We start from the raw sequence: 12,913 nt of genomic DNA, 5'->3' as shown, positions 1-12,913 counted from the left end.
AGAGGCGTCTCTTTCTTGAGGCAGCTGGGGCATCGGCTTGTGCCGAGCTGGACTACAGGCAGGCTGCATATGGCCTTCACTGGAAGACAGCATACCAGCATCTCTTTACCTGAGAAACCGACGACACTCCTGCACATTGGCGTAGCCAGGCATTCCATAGACCTCTTCGGCAAACCTTTCCACTGACAGCTAATACCCGAACACGGAAACAGTTGCGCACCTGCAATATCAGAGACGGTAGCGAAGCGAAGCGGTACGACTTGCATTGGCTCAAGGAAGGGAGGACCAGAGGAAGAATGTGAAGAAGTGAAGCTTGATAAAAAAAATTTCGAGATCGTCAAATGCATTCACAGGAGGATCAGGACACCGAGACGTGATTTGCTCAGTTGTGGTGAAGGTTCTTGTCTGTGCTTTAGAAGTTCAGCGCGTCGCGACTTCCCTCGGGCCTTTGCCGTTTCCTTCACTTTACCTTTACCTTCAGCTTCAACGGGTACTCCCTGCCTCAGCGGCGCGAGCCGAAGGTAGCATCTTTCTGTTATTCACCACACCTCAAGTCTTGCTCATCAACAGTCGACTCTTCGTACTAGCTTCACTTTCTTGGTCGCACACAGTACAGCCGAAAATGGAGCTCAACTCCAGTACCACTGCTTCAGATTCGCAAACACCTGCAGCGCAACTCGAGGTCGAGCCCATGGAAAACACAACCAGCAAGATTATGGAGCTTCGCGACGAAATTTCGGACTTGATCGCACCATGGCGCGACAGCGCAGAGAGGCCGCCATTTACAACTGGTGAGCTGTCTGTCTTCGCGCTGATCTACAGCGACTATCCCCTAAGGGCCGACGACATTCATCTCTGGATCTTGAACACCTTCACTTACTATAAGGATCGCGCGCTCAGGAGCTTTGTACGTTGTACGGGCAAGCAGTTCGGTCATTGCAGTGAGGTTGTGAACGGCTTCCCTCGGGATCTGCGCGAGTTTGATCTGCCTGTTCACATAACGAGTCGTGCAGATCATTACGAGTATGGCATTGCCACAGGCCCCGCAAGAGTGTACCTGGGACGTTGGCTCGAGCCCGCGCGACAAGGCACGTTCCGCTTCCTCGATCTATCCGCTGAGCTGCGCAACAAAATTTACGAGTTGGTCTTGAAAATCTCTGATGACGGACTCCACCAGGACTATCAGTTCGACTGTACGTCCGAGCTGCAGCTTCTTCGAGAGGAGTGGCTCCCATTGCAGCTTGCTCAACATGATTTCGATGAAGAAGAGCCCTCCGAGACGATAATCGACGATCCGTTCTACGGGAAACAGAATGAGTTCATTCTGCACCTTGGGCCTTCGAGTAAGCTTTTGGCATTGCTTTGTACCTGCAAGCAAATTCGTCAAGAGGCTTCTCCAGTGTTCTACGGCGCCAACACCTTCCGCTTCGGCCCAGCAAGCATGGACTCTGCACTGCAGCAATTGTCAGCAGATACCAAGAAGCAGATTCGGTCTGTGAACATCGCTCTAGATACGAGGAGATTCCAGGCCAACCATCTGGGCACCTTAGGCGTACGATTGCAATCTTTGGATCTAACGCATCTGAACTTGACGCTGGACCACAGAAATTGGTTTCACAACTACAACCTCGATCGAAAGAATCGGTCGGTGCTGCTGTTGTCTCCACCTGTTCGCACTTTCTCACTCGTCAATGATTTGAAGCCATTCATCGACTTGGCACGCCGCGCGAAGAAAGTCACGTTCTTTGAGATGAATGGCCAAGGCTTCGAAGACTTTGTGAGGGAGATGCTGCGCGAAACGCCCAGCTCGAAAGGATTGGGTGCGTCTGAGGGCATGCCTATCGTCCTTGATGATTGAGGGACCTCGTCGGCGGAAGGAGAGTTCGAACATGACGGTGGTGATTGTTGCATACAGGCCAAGTACGTGCCAGCATTCGTCTGCCATGGAAGGTCACGCAAGCATAGCATAGTCCAGGTACTCTGGTTTGCTAGGTGGCATGTGCGCTGTTGCCAATGGGTAACTGTACAAGCGATGACGGGGTGCAGAGCTGGAAAGTCCGGTATTAGGAGAAGCGGAGAGAAGGTTTCTTTGATGATATCAAAGCTTCGATGGTTTGGTATTGAAGTACATGCTCATGCATTGAACGATGCTTCCAACATGAAAGAATCCAGTCTCCATACATCATATCCTCAATGTTGCCCCATGTCGCTCAACTCCATGCCCGCTAATCATACACCCATCATGACCAGATTATATCCCCATATTCATCCTCGTACCGTCCTCAACTCCTCATTTCGAAGGCCCATGCTTGAACGTGCTAGATCACACCAAAAATCAATTCAAAAAACTCCTTCACCTTCAACAACACCACTCCATGCCCGGTCGTGCTCAACCTCGCAATCAGTATCTAACATACCTATTCCAAAAGTTTGAGATGAAACCCCCCTTGGGTTGGATATCTTGCAAACTCTCCCTTCGCTTCTGTGAAGCATCCCCGTCTTCGCGTTTGTATTGTTGCAGGCCGGCGAACATGGTGCCGGAGCCTTTGCGGTGGCCGAAGTCCATGGAGCCGGACTTTTCGACTTTGTTTGGTGGAGACATTGTTGTTTGGTGGTGGGTGGAAATGGGTGGCGGGAGGTTTGCGTTGTGGTGGAGTTATTTCAACTTGGCTGACGAAGAGCGGTGCAGGTCAAGAGGATATATGTACACTCCACACCCTCGAGATCGACTAGGATCATCTAGATCACAGACTCCAAGCCATATCTGGGTTTCACGCCGGCGGGAGCGGGCATCGTCATGGAAGACGACGGGAGCATCCATGTGGCTTGCGTGAGCGTACGTGGAGGAGCACGCTTTGTCCAACGAGGACGTCAGATCTGGAACTGTCGATTCAGACAAAGAGTGTGCGACTAAGATCGATCGTCTGAAATGTGAGAGTATGATTGGCTGGGAGGGTAGAGCTAAGCTCCAGGTTAATGAGATCTGGTGAGATCTCAGGCGTGGAACGTCGGCGTCATATGCCGCTGCAGGAGCTTCAAGCTCTCGGCAAGGAAAGGCTTGCAGAGCGCGTTGGAGAACTGCAGAGAAAGGGCCGAAGTGTACGAATTGGAAGATTCTGTTGGTTGTCTTGCTGCGTGGTGTGCTTGTGTGAGTTTGGGAGAGATTGGGTTTGTGCGGTTCGTAGACGTCATTGATGTGGGTTTGGGGATCAACCACTCACGATGATGGCGGAGGTGGCCCCTTCTTCTGCTCTTTCACATGGCGATCTGCAACTCCGTGCGGAGGGCGTCATTGATGAAGCATTCGGTGTGTCTAACGCATTGCACGTTTCGGGTTGCGTGACGCGTACCAGAATGCTTGAAGCTGCGACGATATGTTCAGCTTTAGGGCGTCAAGGCCGTCGTGGTCCGCAACGCCAATTCTCAACAGTAAGTCTGCGACACGTTTGCTGGAGGGCCCCAAATATTGCAGCTTCTCTGCAATTCGGTGGCAGCAGATGGACGGGCGTCTGATGGAGCACAATTCGAAGCTCACGCGGGCCAAGCGCACTCCTCGTGAGACCGGCAAGGATTCAGGCTGAAAGGGAGCACTTCCAGCGATGAGAGCTGCTGGCGAACCTTCGATGGGGTTCTGGATGATCATGCCACCGTGAATGGGACAGCTGATCCATCTGGCGAAGTGCAACCTGTATACTTGGCGGTATGCATTCTGCGCAGCAGCTTTGGGCCCGGCTTGGCATTGAGCCTCGATGGTTTCCAGACTCCTCGCTCCATCGTCTTTCCCACTTCCAATCATGCAAGAGCACCATCACCCATTCTTTTGCGGAGAGCTGGTGTGCCATGTCTCAAGAGAACATGTTTTCAAACGCACAAGCATCGCCCAACAAGCTTGCCGCCCGGAGCAATTCACAGAGCCAGCCACGTTTTGCTCCACACCATGGGGAATTGCGAAAGAAGGATGGATCAACCATGGCCCTGCTGGATCTCTTCAAATACTGGCTCATTTCGCGACGTAGCCAACTATGGCTCCCGGGAAAACGTGGATCGAGGAAAGAAGTCAAGATGCCAAACGCCTGCCGGCTAACATACAATCTGCGCAGGATGATGCTTCAGTGAGCAAAAATCTACACATCTACCATCTCGCCACTCTGCCCATGGTCCAAGCACCCCATGTGACAATTACGAAAATGGCAAGGTCTGCTATCTGGCCGAAGATGATCAAGAGGAAGGCGATAGCTTGCCGCGTTGCAATCGACCAGCTCTCCGCACTCGTGTAAGCCATCGCGATGTCCACAATGAGGAACACGTTCCGCACCGCCCAGATTGGGACTGCATAGAAGACCAGTCGAGCCAGGATGGGCCTTCCGGAGTTCTGGGATGAAGTTAGCACAGTCACTTGGGCGTCTATCTGAACAGCGACTCACAGACGGCGGTCCATTGGCGTTGACTTCTCGATATCTTCCGGCTACTTCCACGCTCACACTCGTAGATGCAGCAATGACTGTACACCTGAAAGCTGCGTACAGTGCTCTCGATGTCGAATCCGCTTGCATGACAGAACTGTAGCCTTGCGCACTCTCTCTCACTGATATGGCTTGGCCCCACGAAGCCAGTCCGGTACCCAGAATCGCAGCCAGGATGAACATGTTCCAGATCCAGTCGCGCAGCGAAGGTGCTCCGATTCCCAGTCCATTCGATGTCACATGGCTCGAATGCAACCATACGGCTGCTGTCAAGAGTGTGGAGTAAAGGATGAGAGCGAAGGCGTTGACGAATGAGAGTCTGCTCGTCACTCTCGATGCTTGTGAGGACTCCGAAGCCGACGAGTAGTAATATGCATATGCTGGAGTGATGTTGATCGGACTGGAAGCATCGTATTGCAGTGCAGTCGTTGCAGCCGCGATGCTGTACGCCAGGCAGAGGAGCGCCAATCCAGGGAGCAGAAATGCGAAAGTTCCCAAAGGCGAGTGGCGTGGAGTATCTCGCGACACTCTGTCGTAGTTCCGGCTTCTCGATCGCAATCCGAAGGCGCGTATGGTGAGGAGGATTCCAATGACCAAGCAGATGAAGGCCAGCGACGCTGTCACTACGTCTAATGCAAAAATGGCTCGCACCGCCGACGGTGCTCCAGACATCGACATGGTGTGAGGTTTTTGCGCAAAAGTTCTTACATGTCAGCGTCGCCCGTTCTACGCTCTTTTGAAAGAGTTGGAAGGGCTTGCTGCCAAGATTGAATCATAGGCATGTCATTTGGGCTATTCGGCAGCTCTCTTGGCAATAGTCCCACTTGTTCACTAATGGCTGGATGACTTGTACTCCAGTTCGGCAGAATAGGCACTACAACCAGCTTGGCGGCACTCACGGTCCTATCAAGGAGCGAATCGAGTAGGCTACGGACCCAATCTGCGATGCACTTCCTATTCTGACACAATCTTACCGCGACCGTTCGGCAACTCCGAGCTTCTCTCAAGATGCTGTGACCCGGCCGTAACATTGTCTCGGGCTTAGGCCATCGAATCCGATATCGATGTCATACTGCGGAATGATCAACGTGCGGCAAAATAATATAACTACCCCGAATGCATTGCATGTCTCTTCAGCTTGTTCTACCTGGCTCTGCTCGGACAATGATACAAGTACTCTTACAATGTCGCTCACCTAGAACATCCGCCCCAGCTACGACTACAGCCTCTGGTAACAACCAGTGGAAGTCCCGCATCATCTTCTGCGAACATCTGCTATCTCGAAGAGCAGACTCTTCAGCCGACCCCGAGCGTCCTTGGCGTCCGATCTCCAGACCGAGATTTTCCTGATATGCTTGGCTCCGAACAAGTCTGCATGCTGAATGAGCATCCACGCAATCTTTCTTCCGAGCGGACTTCCGACCAAGGCTTCGAAACTCTGAGTGTCCGCATTATTGTACCGATCGAATATCGCAGCTTGAGACCTGCTAGCAATTAGCTGCATGTCATTTTGCAAGACTGAATTGCCAATCACCATGGTCTGGCTACGATGTTGCCAAATCCATCAACAGGAGTCGCAGGATAGCCCTTGTTCGTCAAAACGACATTGATAATGCTCAGGGTATCGTCATTGTTGATCTGGTCGCTGAAGTAATAACGAAAGCTCTGCGGTCGTTCTCCATTTCGACGACACTGTTCGGCGTACTCCAGACTTACGACATCACTTGCCAAGTGCAGGTCAGGAATCGCAAGCTCAGGATCAAGTTTCCAATCCGAGGTATACATTTCTTTGCGTTTCTCCGTCGGACTATCCATGTACACTCCGACCATAACGCCGTCTTTGGTGTTATAGATCACCTTGTAGATCGCCTCTGTTGCCTATGGAGCGGAGTCAGACCCAGCGCATAGTGCTTCCAGAAGTACATCTTACCTCGCAGACTTCTTTACCGTTGAAGACAACGCTCGTCTGCTCCCAGCTCACTCCCTCGTTGCTGCCTCCTGGGTTCTGAGCTGTGCGTATGGATGTAGAGATGCCCAGGGATTGGAACGCGTCCTGCACCAAGACTTGTGCGTTGAGAGTGACAGAGTCGGGGTGCCAGTATCCTGGAGGATTCTTCTCCCATCCGTTGGTTGCAAGTTCTTCGTATCTGGTAAAGACACTCTGTGTAGTGCATTGGGCTTTTTGGGCATCGGACAGCACGCCATCTCTCAGCATGTTCTGGCACAGTTTTTGCGGATCGCTTTCTTCCATGTACTCAATGAGTCTGCGTCCACGGGTAGCCCACTCATCAAAGCTCAACTTGCTTTTCGACACTCGCTTTGCGATGTCAGTAGACACGATCCGGGAATTGAATGGCTGGACGGCTGCCTCATCGTCGAACAAAGATAGATCGAGGCCGGTACTGGAGCCCTGGCCCTTGAAATACCAAAGGGTGCCCAGCACCAGCATGGCAAGCCAGATTGCACGCAACATCTGGCGACCTGGTCTTGTCATCTTGGAGTGTGCAGACACCGAGTAAGTCTTATGCTGGTGCACCGTATCGCTGATACAGTTGACCCTGAGCCGTGGTAGCTTGGTTGAAAGCTCAATAATTGGTGGTCTTGCGTGACGACGATGAGGATACCACGAAGAACTATCTCCGCTGGATGATATAAATGTCGCTGATGGCAGCTGGATTGCTCACGCAGCCTGGTCAGTTATACAATCCATGTGACAGCTCCTCCGGTACTTGGATGTTTGCCTACAGAGAAGGTCACAATCTCAGCACAGCACGGAGATACGTGCTACTTTTGCGCGTATGATGTGGAAGGTCACAATACACGCGCTTTGCTGAGGACCACAAGGGATGACGTTGCTATCCCATTCAATTCTTCCGCTCAAGAATGCATGCCATGGACGTGCATAGCCCAAGCCAATCGACGACACCAGCGCCAGCTGAAGCATAATCGATATGACTTCCACAAAGAATCTTCGTTGCCAAATCATCTCCGATCCTCCTCAACTGCTTCTTCCCCAACCACGCCAGGCTGCCCCTCGGTCGCAACATCTCCCACACGATCATTCCTCCATCCAGGCTCGTCTCGTTCAATCGATCCGACGGGCCAGTCCTGCTCATCTCGTGACATCGATCCAACAGCCCAGTCTCGCGGAATATAACCCTCTTCCCCTGCCAGCGGATGTCTCGCTCGAATGTCGCTGTCGTCGCTCGCATATGCCATTTCCTCTTCATAATCTGGGATTTCTTCTTCTTCTTCTAATTCACCCTCTTCTACTTCTTCGTCACCGCTGCGCTGTCGGCCAACATCGTACTGGTCCTCTGCCGGATCAAATGGTCTGGCTTGGAATAACCTTCGGCGGCAATGTGGGCACGTGTTGGTTCGCTGGAAAGCTTGAAGTAGGCAGGCGCTACAGAAATCGTGGTTGCATGGAGTGCGGACTGGGTTTGTGAAGCTGTTCATGCAGATGGGGCATTCGTCGGTCTCTTGTATGACTGGAGGTGTGGCATTGGCCAAGTCCGCCTCGAATTCCTGCTGAGTTGGAAGAGCCATGATGAGTCTTCAAGTGGTGATCGAGTTGGATTCCATCTGTTCATGGAGGTTGTACAAAGTGGCCATCATTGTTTGCTTTCCCTAATTGCCTGCTAAGACATCTGTGAGGTCCTTCTGGACTGGCCGAGAAGTTATTAGAGCAAACTGAGATGCTTCGAATCTGGTCCGCGGTGGAACGACCAAGGTCTTGTGTCTCGCGAGATACTCCGAAGCTTGAACTACAGCTTCTAACATAAATCTCGCTATTAGCAAGCAGTTTGGAGCCGTTGAAGAGGGAAGCCTAAGCGATCATACCGCTCTATTGCACGGAAGATGACAGGGACTCAGCCATCTCATCCATGTGGGAAACAAAAAGATAAATCAAAAAGGTTGGATTCATGGAGTGCATTCAAAGATCAGTAAGCCTTCATTCCTTCATGGCCACACATATGGATCTCTCCAGCTCTCTGCACCACACGGCGCCATGTCTTGTTCAAAATGCTGTACTCTCGACCACAGCCAGTGCGATATCGTTCCATTCGTTGGCTTGCCCAGCCTGGGGTCGATCCGTGTCCTGCACTTCCTAGTCGCTGTTTCGAATGAGTATTGCTTACAATCGGGCTGCACTTCGCATCTGGTCCGGCATTCCTCAACGCTCTTAGCATCAGCTACTTCCGCATCACTCAGGTTATCCCAGTCTGCCTTCCCTTCCATCATCTGAGGCATTACAAAATCTCTGAAGACATCTTTGTTGAGCAGTGTTTCAGTCTGTTCAGGTGTCAGCTGAGCAACCATTGGATACGACACTTTGGAACTAACCTGGTCGTGACTTTTCGCCCACTCTTGTTCAAAATGCCAGAAGTCGCGAATCATATCGGACGACATGTGGTGGTACGATACGGTTGGATAGCACCATTCTCGAAGTTTGTCGTCCATGACTGGCCGTCCATCCGCTCGAGCGTACGGCAGTAACCCAGGATAGTCTCCCTGGAAATGCGGCCAGATGTTATGAAATTGCACTCCAGACCTACGAGTGAATATGCCTAGGACGCAGTCACCAGCCCAGTGTCCTTCGGTGAGCTGCTCAATCTCAGGTTTGTGAGACGCATAGTACGTGGCTACGGAGCTCAATGCCGGTTGTGACAGAATGAAGCCGGATCCTCCGTGTGCGAACAGCTCGTCGGCGATAAAAGACGGGCTACCAGCATAGATGGCCTTGGTGTGATCCAAACGAGACAAGTATTGTTGCAGCATCGTCCAGAGCAGGAATGTATCGGCCTCGATGAAGACATACCACTTCATATCTGGATACTCGTGGAAAGTTCTGTTAACCATGGGCATGAACTTCCACTTGTCGAGCTTCCAGCCAGCGTTTTCTTGGTTGCCGCCAGTGTTGCTGAAAGCCTCGGGAGTGCCGCTTAGCTCTGAAGGATCAAGTACTTGACGGCCGCCTCTCTGTAAACGGCGGTATAACTCGAAATCTTTGTTGTTGTCTCGAATCTCTGGGCTTGCCGAATCAAGCGTATCATATATGTGTTCGCCGTGGTAGGTTTCCTCAAGATCAGAGAAGATCATATAATTGGGAACGCATCGCAACGTTGTTGATAAATGGACAGCGAACCTGTCCTCCAACTCTGTAGAGCCCGTCTTTATAACCAGCAAGGTGTCATTCGCGACTGGAAAGTCCCAGCATCCAGGAGGCCTCGAATCCTCGGATCGAAGAGCAGAATGGTCCAGCCGGTTCTGCAATCGCCCGATCGCCCCAGAGCTCCAGAATATTATGCAAAGTAAAAATAAGGCAAGTGCAACAACCCGCGTGCGAACAGGCCGAGCTGCCACGATTTGTCGTAGGTCATCTGCCAAGTCGAAGGTCTTTTCTGGAAAAGACAAACTTGAGCCTTTGGAATGGTGAGTTTTCATCCTTGCTCGTCCGAAAAGTAAATGTCAATATCGAAAGCAGCCTCGATGGAAACAAAGTTGAGTTGCAGTATTCTGTTGTACTTGCATGGCCGGTTTTCAAGACTTGATCAAGTCTCGACAGGTCGTCAACATGAATGTTCCTAAGACCTCGTAAGCGCCCGCTGCGGCGTAGCTACAAGGGTCGGCCGGCGTCCCCAATCCCATTGCTCCGCATGTCAGACTTGAGAGCTCTCTTGGCGGCTAACAAGACAGGCGGAAGGATCTCCGGTGTGGCGCCCCTCTGCCGTAGAAATACCGGAGGCTGCCAAGGTGGTCCCGACCATGGAAGCGAACTGCTTACATGATGCTTCTGAAATACTGGAATTCGATGAGCGACGTTGGTTCTGCGCGAGGCTTCGAGATTGAGCCCTCACTGGAACAGCGTTGGCCTGCTCGGGTGAACACATCACTGTGCGCCATCAGAAAATGTCGATTCCCAAGGTGGAAAGAGAACGAGCGTCTCATTATGCACGTCCGTGAGAGGCACAGCAGTTCGCGCCATGTGCTGGGTTGCTTGTTTTACGCGCGCGCGCAACAGCAGCAGCAGGGGTCATATGCGTCGGCCAACTTCGCCTGCTGGTTGTTCATGGAGCGCAGATCTTGGCAAGTATCACCTCACAGATAGCTCTCTTCCAAATATGCGAATCAGCGACGCTAAGTGAAGACGCAGATGTCGAGTAGAAGATGAACTTTCTTCACCGTGGTGCCCAATGAAGTACTTTCCGCCAGCAACGATGCAGCAACGACGAGATGATGCCATCCGCGAGGAGGTACATCCGGAGGCAGCAGCGAATAATGGACTGCTTTGTGGAGACCAGCAGACGCCGTTGCTTGTGGCTACTTGACTTGGTTTGCCCCATAGACGCCGATTCGGAAGGACCGGGGCCTACGTATGGGAATGCGGTCTCAACGTGGGACTCAGTATCCTTGCAAGACTCGATTAGCCTGGAGACACAAGCTATTCTCAGAAGTCAGAGAAGATACAACGTCGGCCGAACAACCACTGGAGCCTTGTCCTGAATGCGACTGCCGCGCTTACTGCGTTCGATTATGCTTCTTTGCGGCGTACCACGCTCTGTACAGCATTGGCGGCGCTTTGCGTGCTGGCACCCGCGCGATCAATCCCTCAATATGGACAGTGGTCTGCTGTTGCTGAGTTTACGCTAGAAATCTTCTTCCACCTTCACGTTTGCCCCTACCTCAACAGCTACGATCTATCCACTCAAAAGCAAGATTGTTACATTCTCATGTTCCGCTTCCAATACATCGCCTTCTGGCTCGCTACATGTGCTCGCCTCGCAGTCCAGCAGAGCCCAGGCGGAGCACTCGCTCCCTACGATGACCTCTCTGACACGCCAGTCACGGGTGATGTCCCGACTGGAAACTTCACGTATCCTGCCGGTCCTGTTCAAATCTATACTCTTGGGACACCAATGACTGTTGCGTGGAAGACAACATATGCTGCGGTGAATCTTTATGTCCTTTTCAATGAGTCTGTGAATGGCCAAACACAACTTGCTGGTGTGTGTAAGCTCGAGATCGACATTTGATGGAAGCTGACAAGTGCCAGTGAACCTCAGGGCCGAATCCTACCAGTGGACTGTCAGCTGTGGTAATGGAGATTGCAGCACCCCATACTTCTTCCGCGCTGTCAACTCGGCAGGCACAAATGAAGAGCTAACGATAGGCGGGTTCACTTCTCGTCAGTTCTGGATTCAACCATCGGATGATGAGACCCGAACGTCATCATCATCATCAAGCACAACATCGACTACAACCAGCACAGAGAGATCATCGCCCACAACTTCTGTTACAAGCACAACTATTGCAGTACGAACGACTACTATGCCGACGATACAAGCTGTAGTATCAAACCCAACATCAGCTGTCGAAGCAGAGTCCGCGAACACTGTAGCGATTGGTGCTGGAGTCGGTGTGGGTGGGGGAATTGCGATTCTTGCAGCCGGCGGTCTATTGTTCTGGCTGCTTCGCAAGCGACGCATCAGGAAGCAACAGCGGATATACGATGTTGCTGATGCACAACAACCAAACTCTACCCCGCAGGCACACCGGGAGAAACTCCCAGCATACCAAGTATACCCTCCCCAAGAATTATACTCTCGAACAGCGCCGCAAGAGATGCCGAGTTGACGAACGACGTTGGATCTAGCTTGGGGCACATTGCTGTGGCGGGGCAAATCAACAAGATATCTCATCTCCACCATCTTTTATTATTCTTGATTCTCACTTCAACACCACCACTACCCGCATTATACCAAATGATGTACCCTACTCAAGTGGTCCATCTTTGCCAGCACATTCTGATACTTCGGTATATGGTCGATACTGTGAACACCACGACCATGTTCTCAACGTACAAATGCAACACGCAACTCCATAAGCTCTTCTGGCAACGTTTTTGGTCTTCTCCCAACCGGCTTTCCGCTGTATCTCTGTTGCGCGAAGTAGACTCCGCACCTCAGATCCCTCACAAGAAGTCCACGATGTCTATCGTAAACTTGATCAGCCGGCGGCAAAGTGGACAGAAGTTCGAGCTATCAAGGCATCGATCTATACAGGCGTAGCAAAAGGTGTGCCAACAATCGGTTGTGACGGGATCTTGTGGTGGCCGGAGACAGATTGAACACTCGTCGGGGGTTGATCGTTGCATTTTGAGGAGAGTGAGCAAGTTTCTGGTCGATTGTGTAGCAAGCCGTAGGACGGAAGAAGGAAGCTTGTCGGATTGTAAACCAAATGTCGAAGCTCAGACGGTATGAGCTAGGTGTTCTGGAGAAGGGAGTGCAAGAGAGATTTGGGAAGTGCTGAGCACGGTGTATTTAACTTTCGGATGGAGTTCAGAGCACGATCGTTAATTCGTGTTGCCCCAGCTATCGTATTATATGAGGCCTAGCGATAAGTTCTGGATCATGTCTCTATGGGCCGTTTGGGATCTGAACACAACT

The 12,913-nt window shown here is 51.7% G+C and overlaps 7 protein-coding genes across 7 annotated transcripts; 2 read left to right on the top strand and 5 right to left on the bottom strand.

Annotated features, from left to right (window-relative positions):
- Window positions 1–622: 622 nt before the first annotated feature.
- RHO25_012955 (uncharacterized protein) lies at window positions 623–1,858 on the top strand (the record flags this gene model as incomplete). Its single annotated transcript, XM_023604236.1, has 1 exon — window positions 623–1,858. One exon carries the CDS (start codon window positions 623–625, stop codon window positions 1,856–1,858), a length of 1,236 nt encoding a protein of 411 aa, XP_023450403.1.
- Window positions 1,859–2,290: 432 nt separating this feature from the next.
- RHO25_012954 (uncharacterized protein) lies at window positions 2,291–2,602 on the bottom strand (the record flags this gene model as incomplete). The annotated part of the gene is made up of 2 exons (XM_023604235.2): window positions 2,291–2,318; window positions 2,418–2,602. 2 exons carry the CDS (start codon window positions 2,600–2,602, stop codon window positions 2,291–2,293), a joined length of 213 nt encoding a protein of 70 aa, XP_023450402.1.
- A 1,530-nt stretch (window positions 2,603–4,132) lies between these two features.
- RHO25_012953 (uncharacterized protein) lies at window positions 4,133–5,141 on the bottom strand (the record flags this gene model as incomplete). The annotated part of the gene is made up of 2 exons (XM_023604234.2): window positions 4,133–4,372; window positions 4,425–5,141. 2 exons carry the CDS (start codon window positions 5,139–5,141, stop codon window positions 4,133–4,135), a joined length of 957 nt encoding a protein of 318 aa, XP_023450188.1.
- Window positions 5,142–5,993: 852 nt separating this feature from the next.
- Window positions 5,994–6,936, bottom strand: RHO25_012952 (uncharacterized protein; the record flags this gene model as incomplete). Its single annotated transcript, XM_023604233.1, has 2 exons — window positions 5,994–6,341; window positions 6,394–6,936. 2 exons carry the CDS (start codon window positions 6,934–6,936, stop codon window positions 5,994–5,996), a joined length of 891 nt encoding a protein of 296 aa, XP_023450404.1.
- A 509-nt stretch (window positions 6,937–7,445) lies between these two features.
- On the bottom strand, window positions 7,446–8,012 carry RHO25_012951 (uncharacterized protein; the record flags this gene model as incomplete). The annotated part of the gene is made up of 1 exon (XM_065603615.1): window positions 7,446–8,012. One exon carries the CDS (start codon window positions 8,010–8,012, stop codon window positions 7,446–7,448), a length of 567 nt encoding a protein of 188 aa, XP_065459687.1.
- A 414-nt stretch (window positions 8,013–8,426) lies between these two features.
- On the bottom strand, window positions 8,427–9,911 carry RHO25_012950 (uncharacterized protein; the record flags this gene model as incomplete). The annotated part of the gene is made up of 2 exons (XM_023604231.2): window positions 8,427–8,759; window positions 8,811–9,911. The coding sequence occupies 2 exons, from the start codon at window positions 9,909–9,911 to the stop codon at window positions 8,427–8,429; spliced, it is 1,434 nt and encodes a 477-aa protein (XP_023450461.2).
- A 1,286-nt stretch (window positions 9,912–11,197) lies between these two features.
- On the top strand, window positions 11,198–12,101 carry RHO25_012949 (uncharacterized protein; the record flags this gene model as incomplete). Its single annotated transcript, XM_065603614.1, has 2 exons — window positions 11,198–11,471; window positions 11,521–12,101. 2 exons carry the CDS (start codon window positions 11,198–11,200, stop codon window positions 12,099–12,101), a joined length of 855 nt encoding a protein of 284 aa, XP_065459686.1.
- Between the last annotated feature and the right edge of the window lie 812 nt (window positions 12,102–12,913).

The sequence above is a fragment of the Cercospora beticola genome, chromosome 9 (genome assembly GCF_033473495.1).
Source record: "Cercospora beticola chromosome 9, complete sequence".
Classification (NCBI taxonomy): Eukaryota; Fungi; Ascomycota; class Dothideomycetes; order Mycosphaerellales; family Mycosphaerellaceae; genus Cercospora; species Cercospora beticola.
Note: the sequence above shows the minus strand (reverse complement) of the source record. Positions and strands in the feature narration are given on the sequence as shown.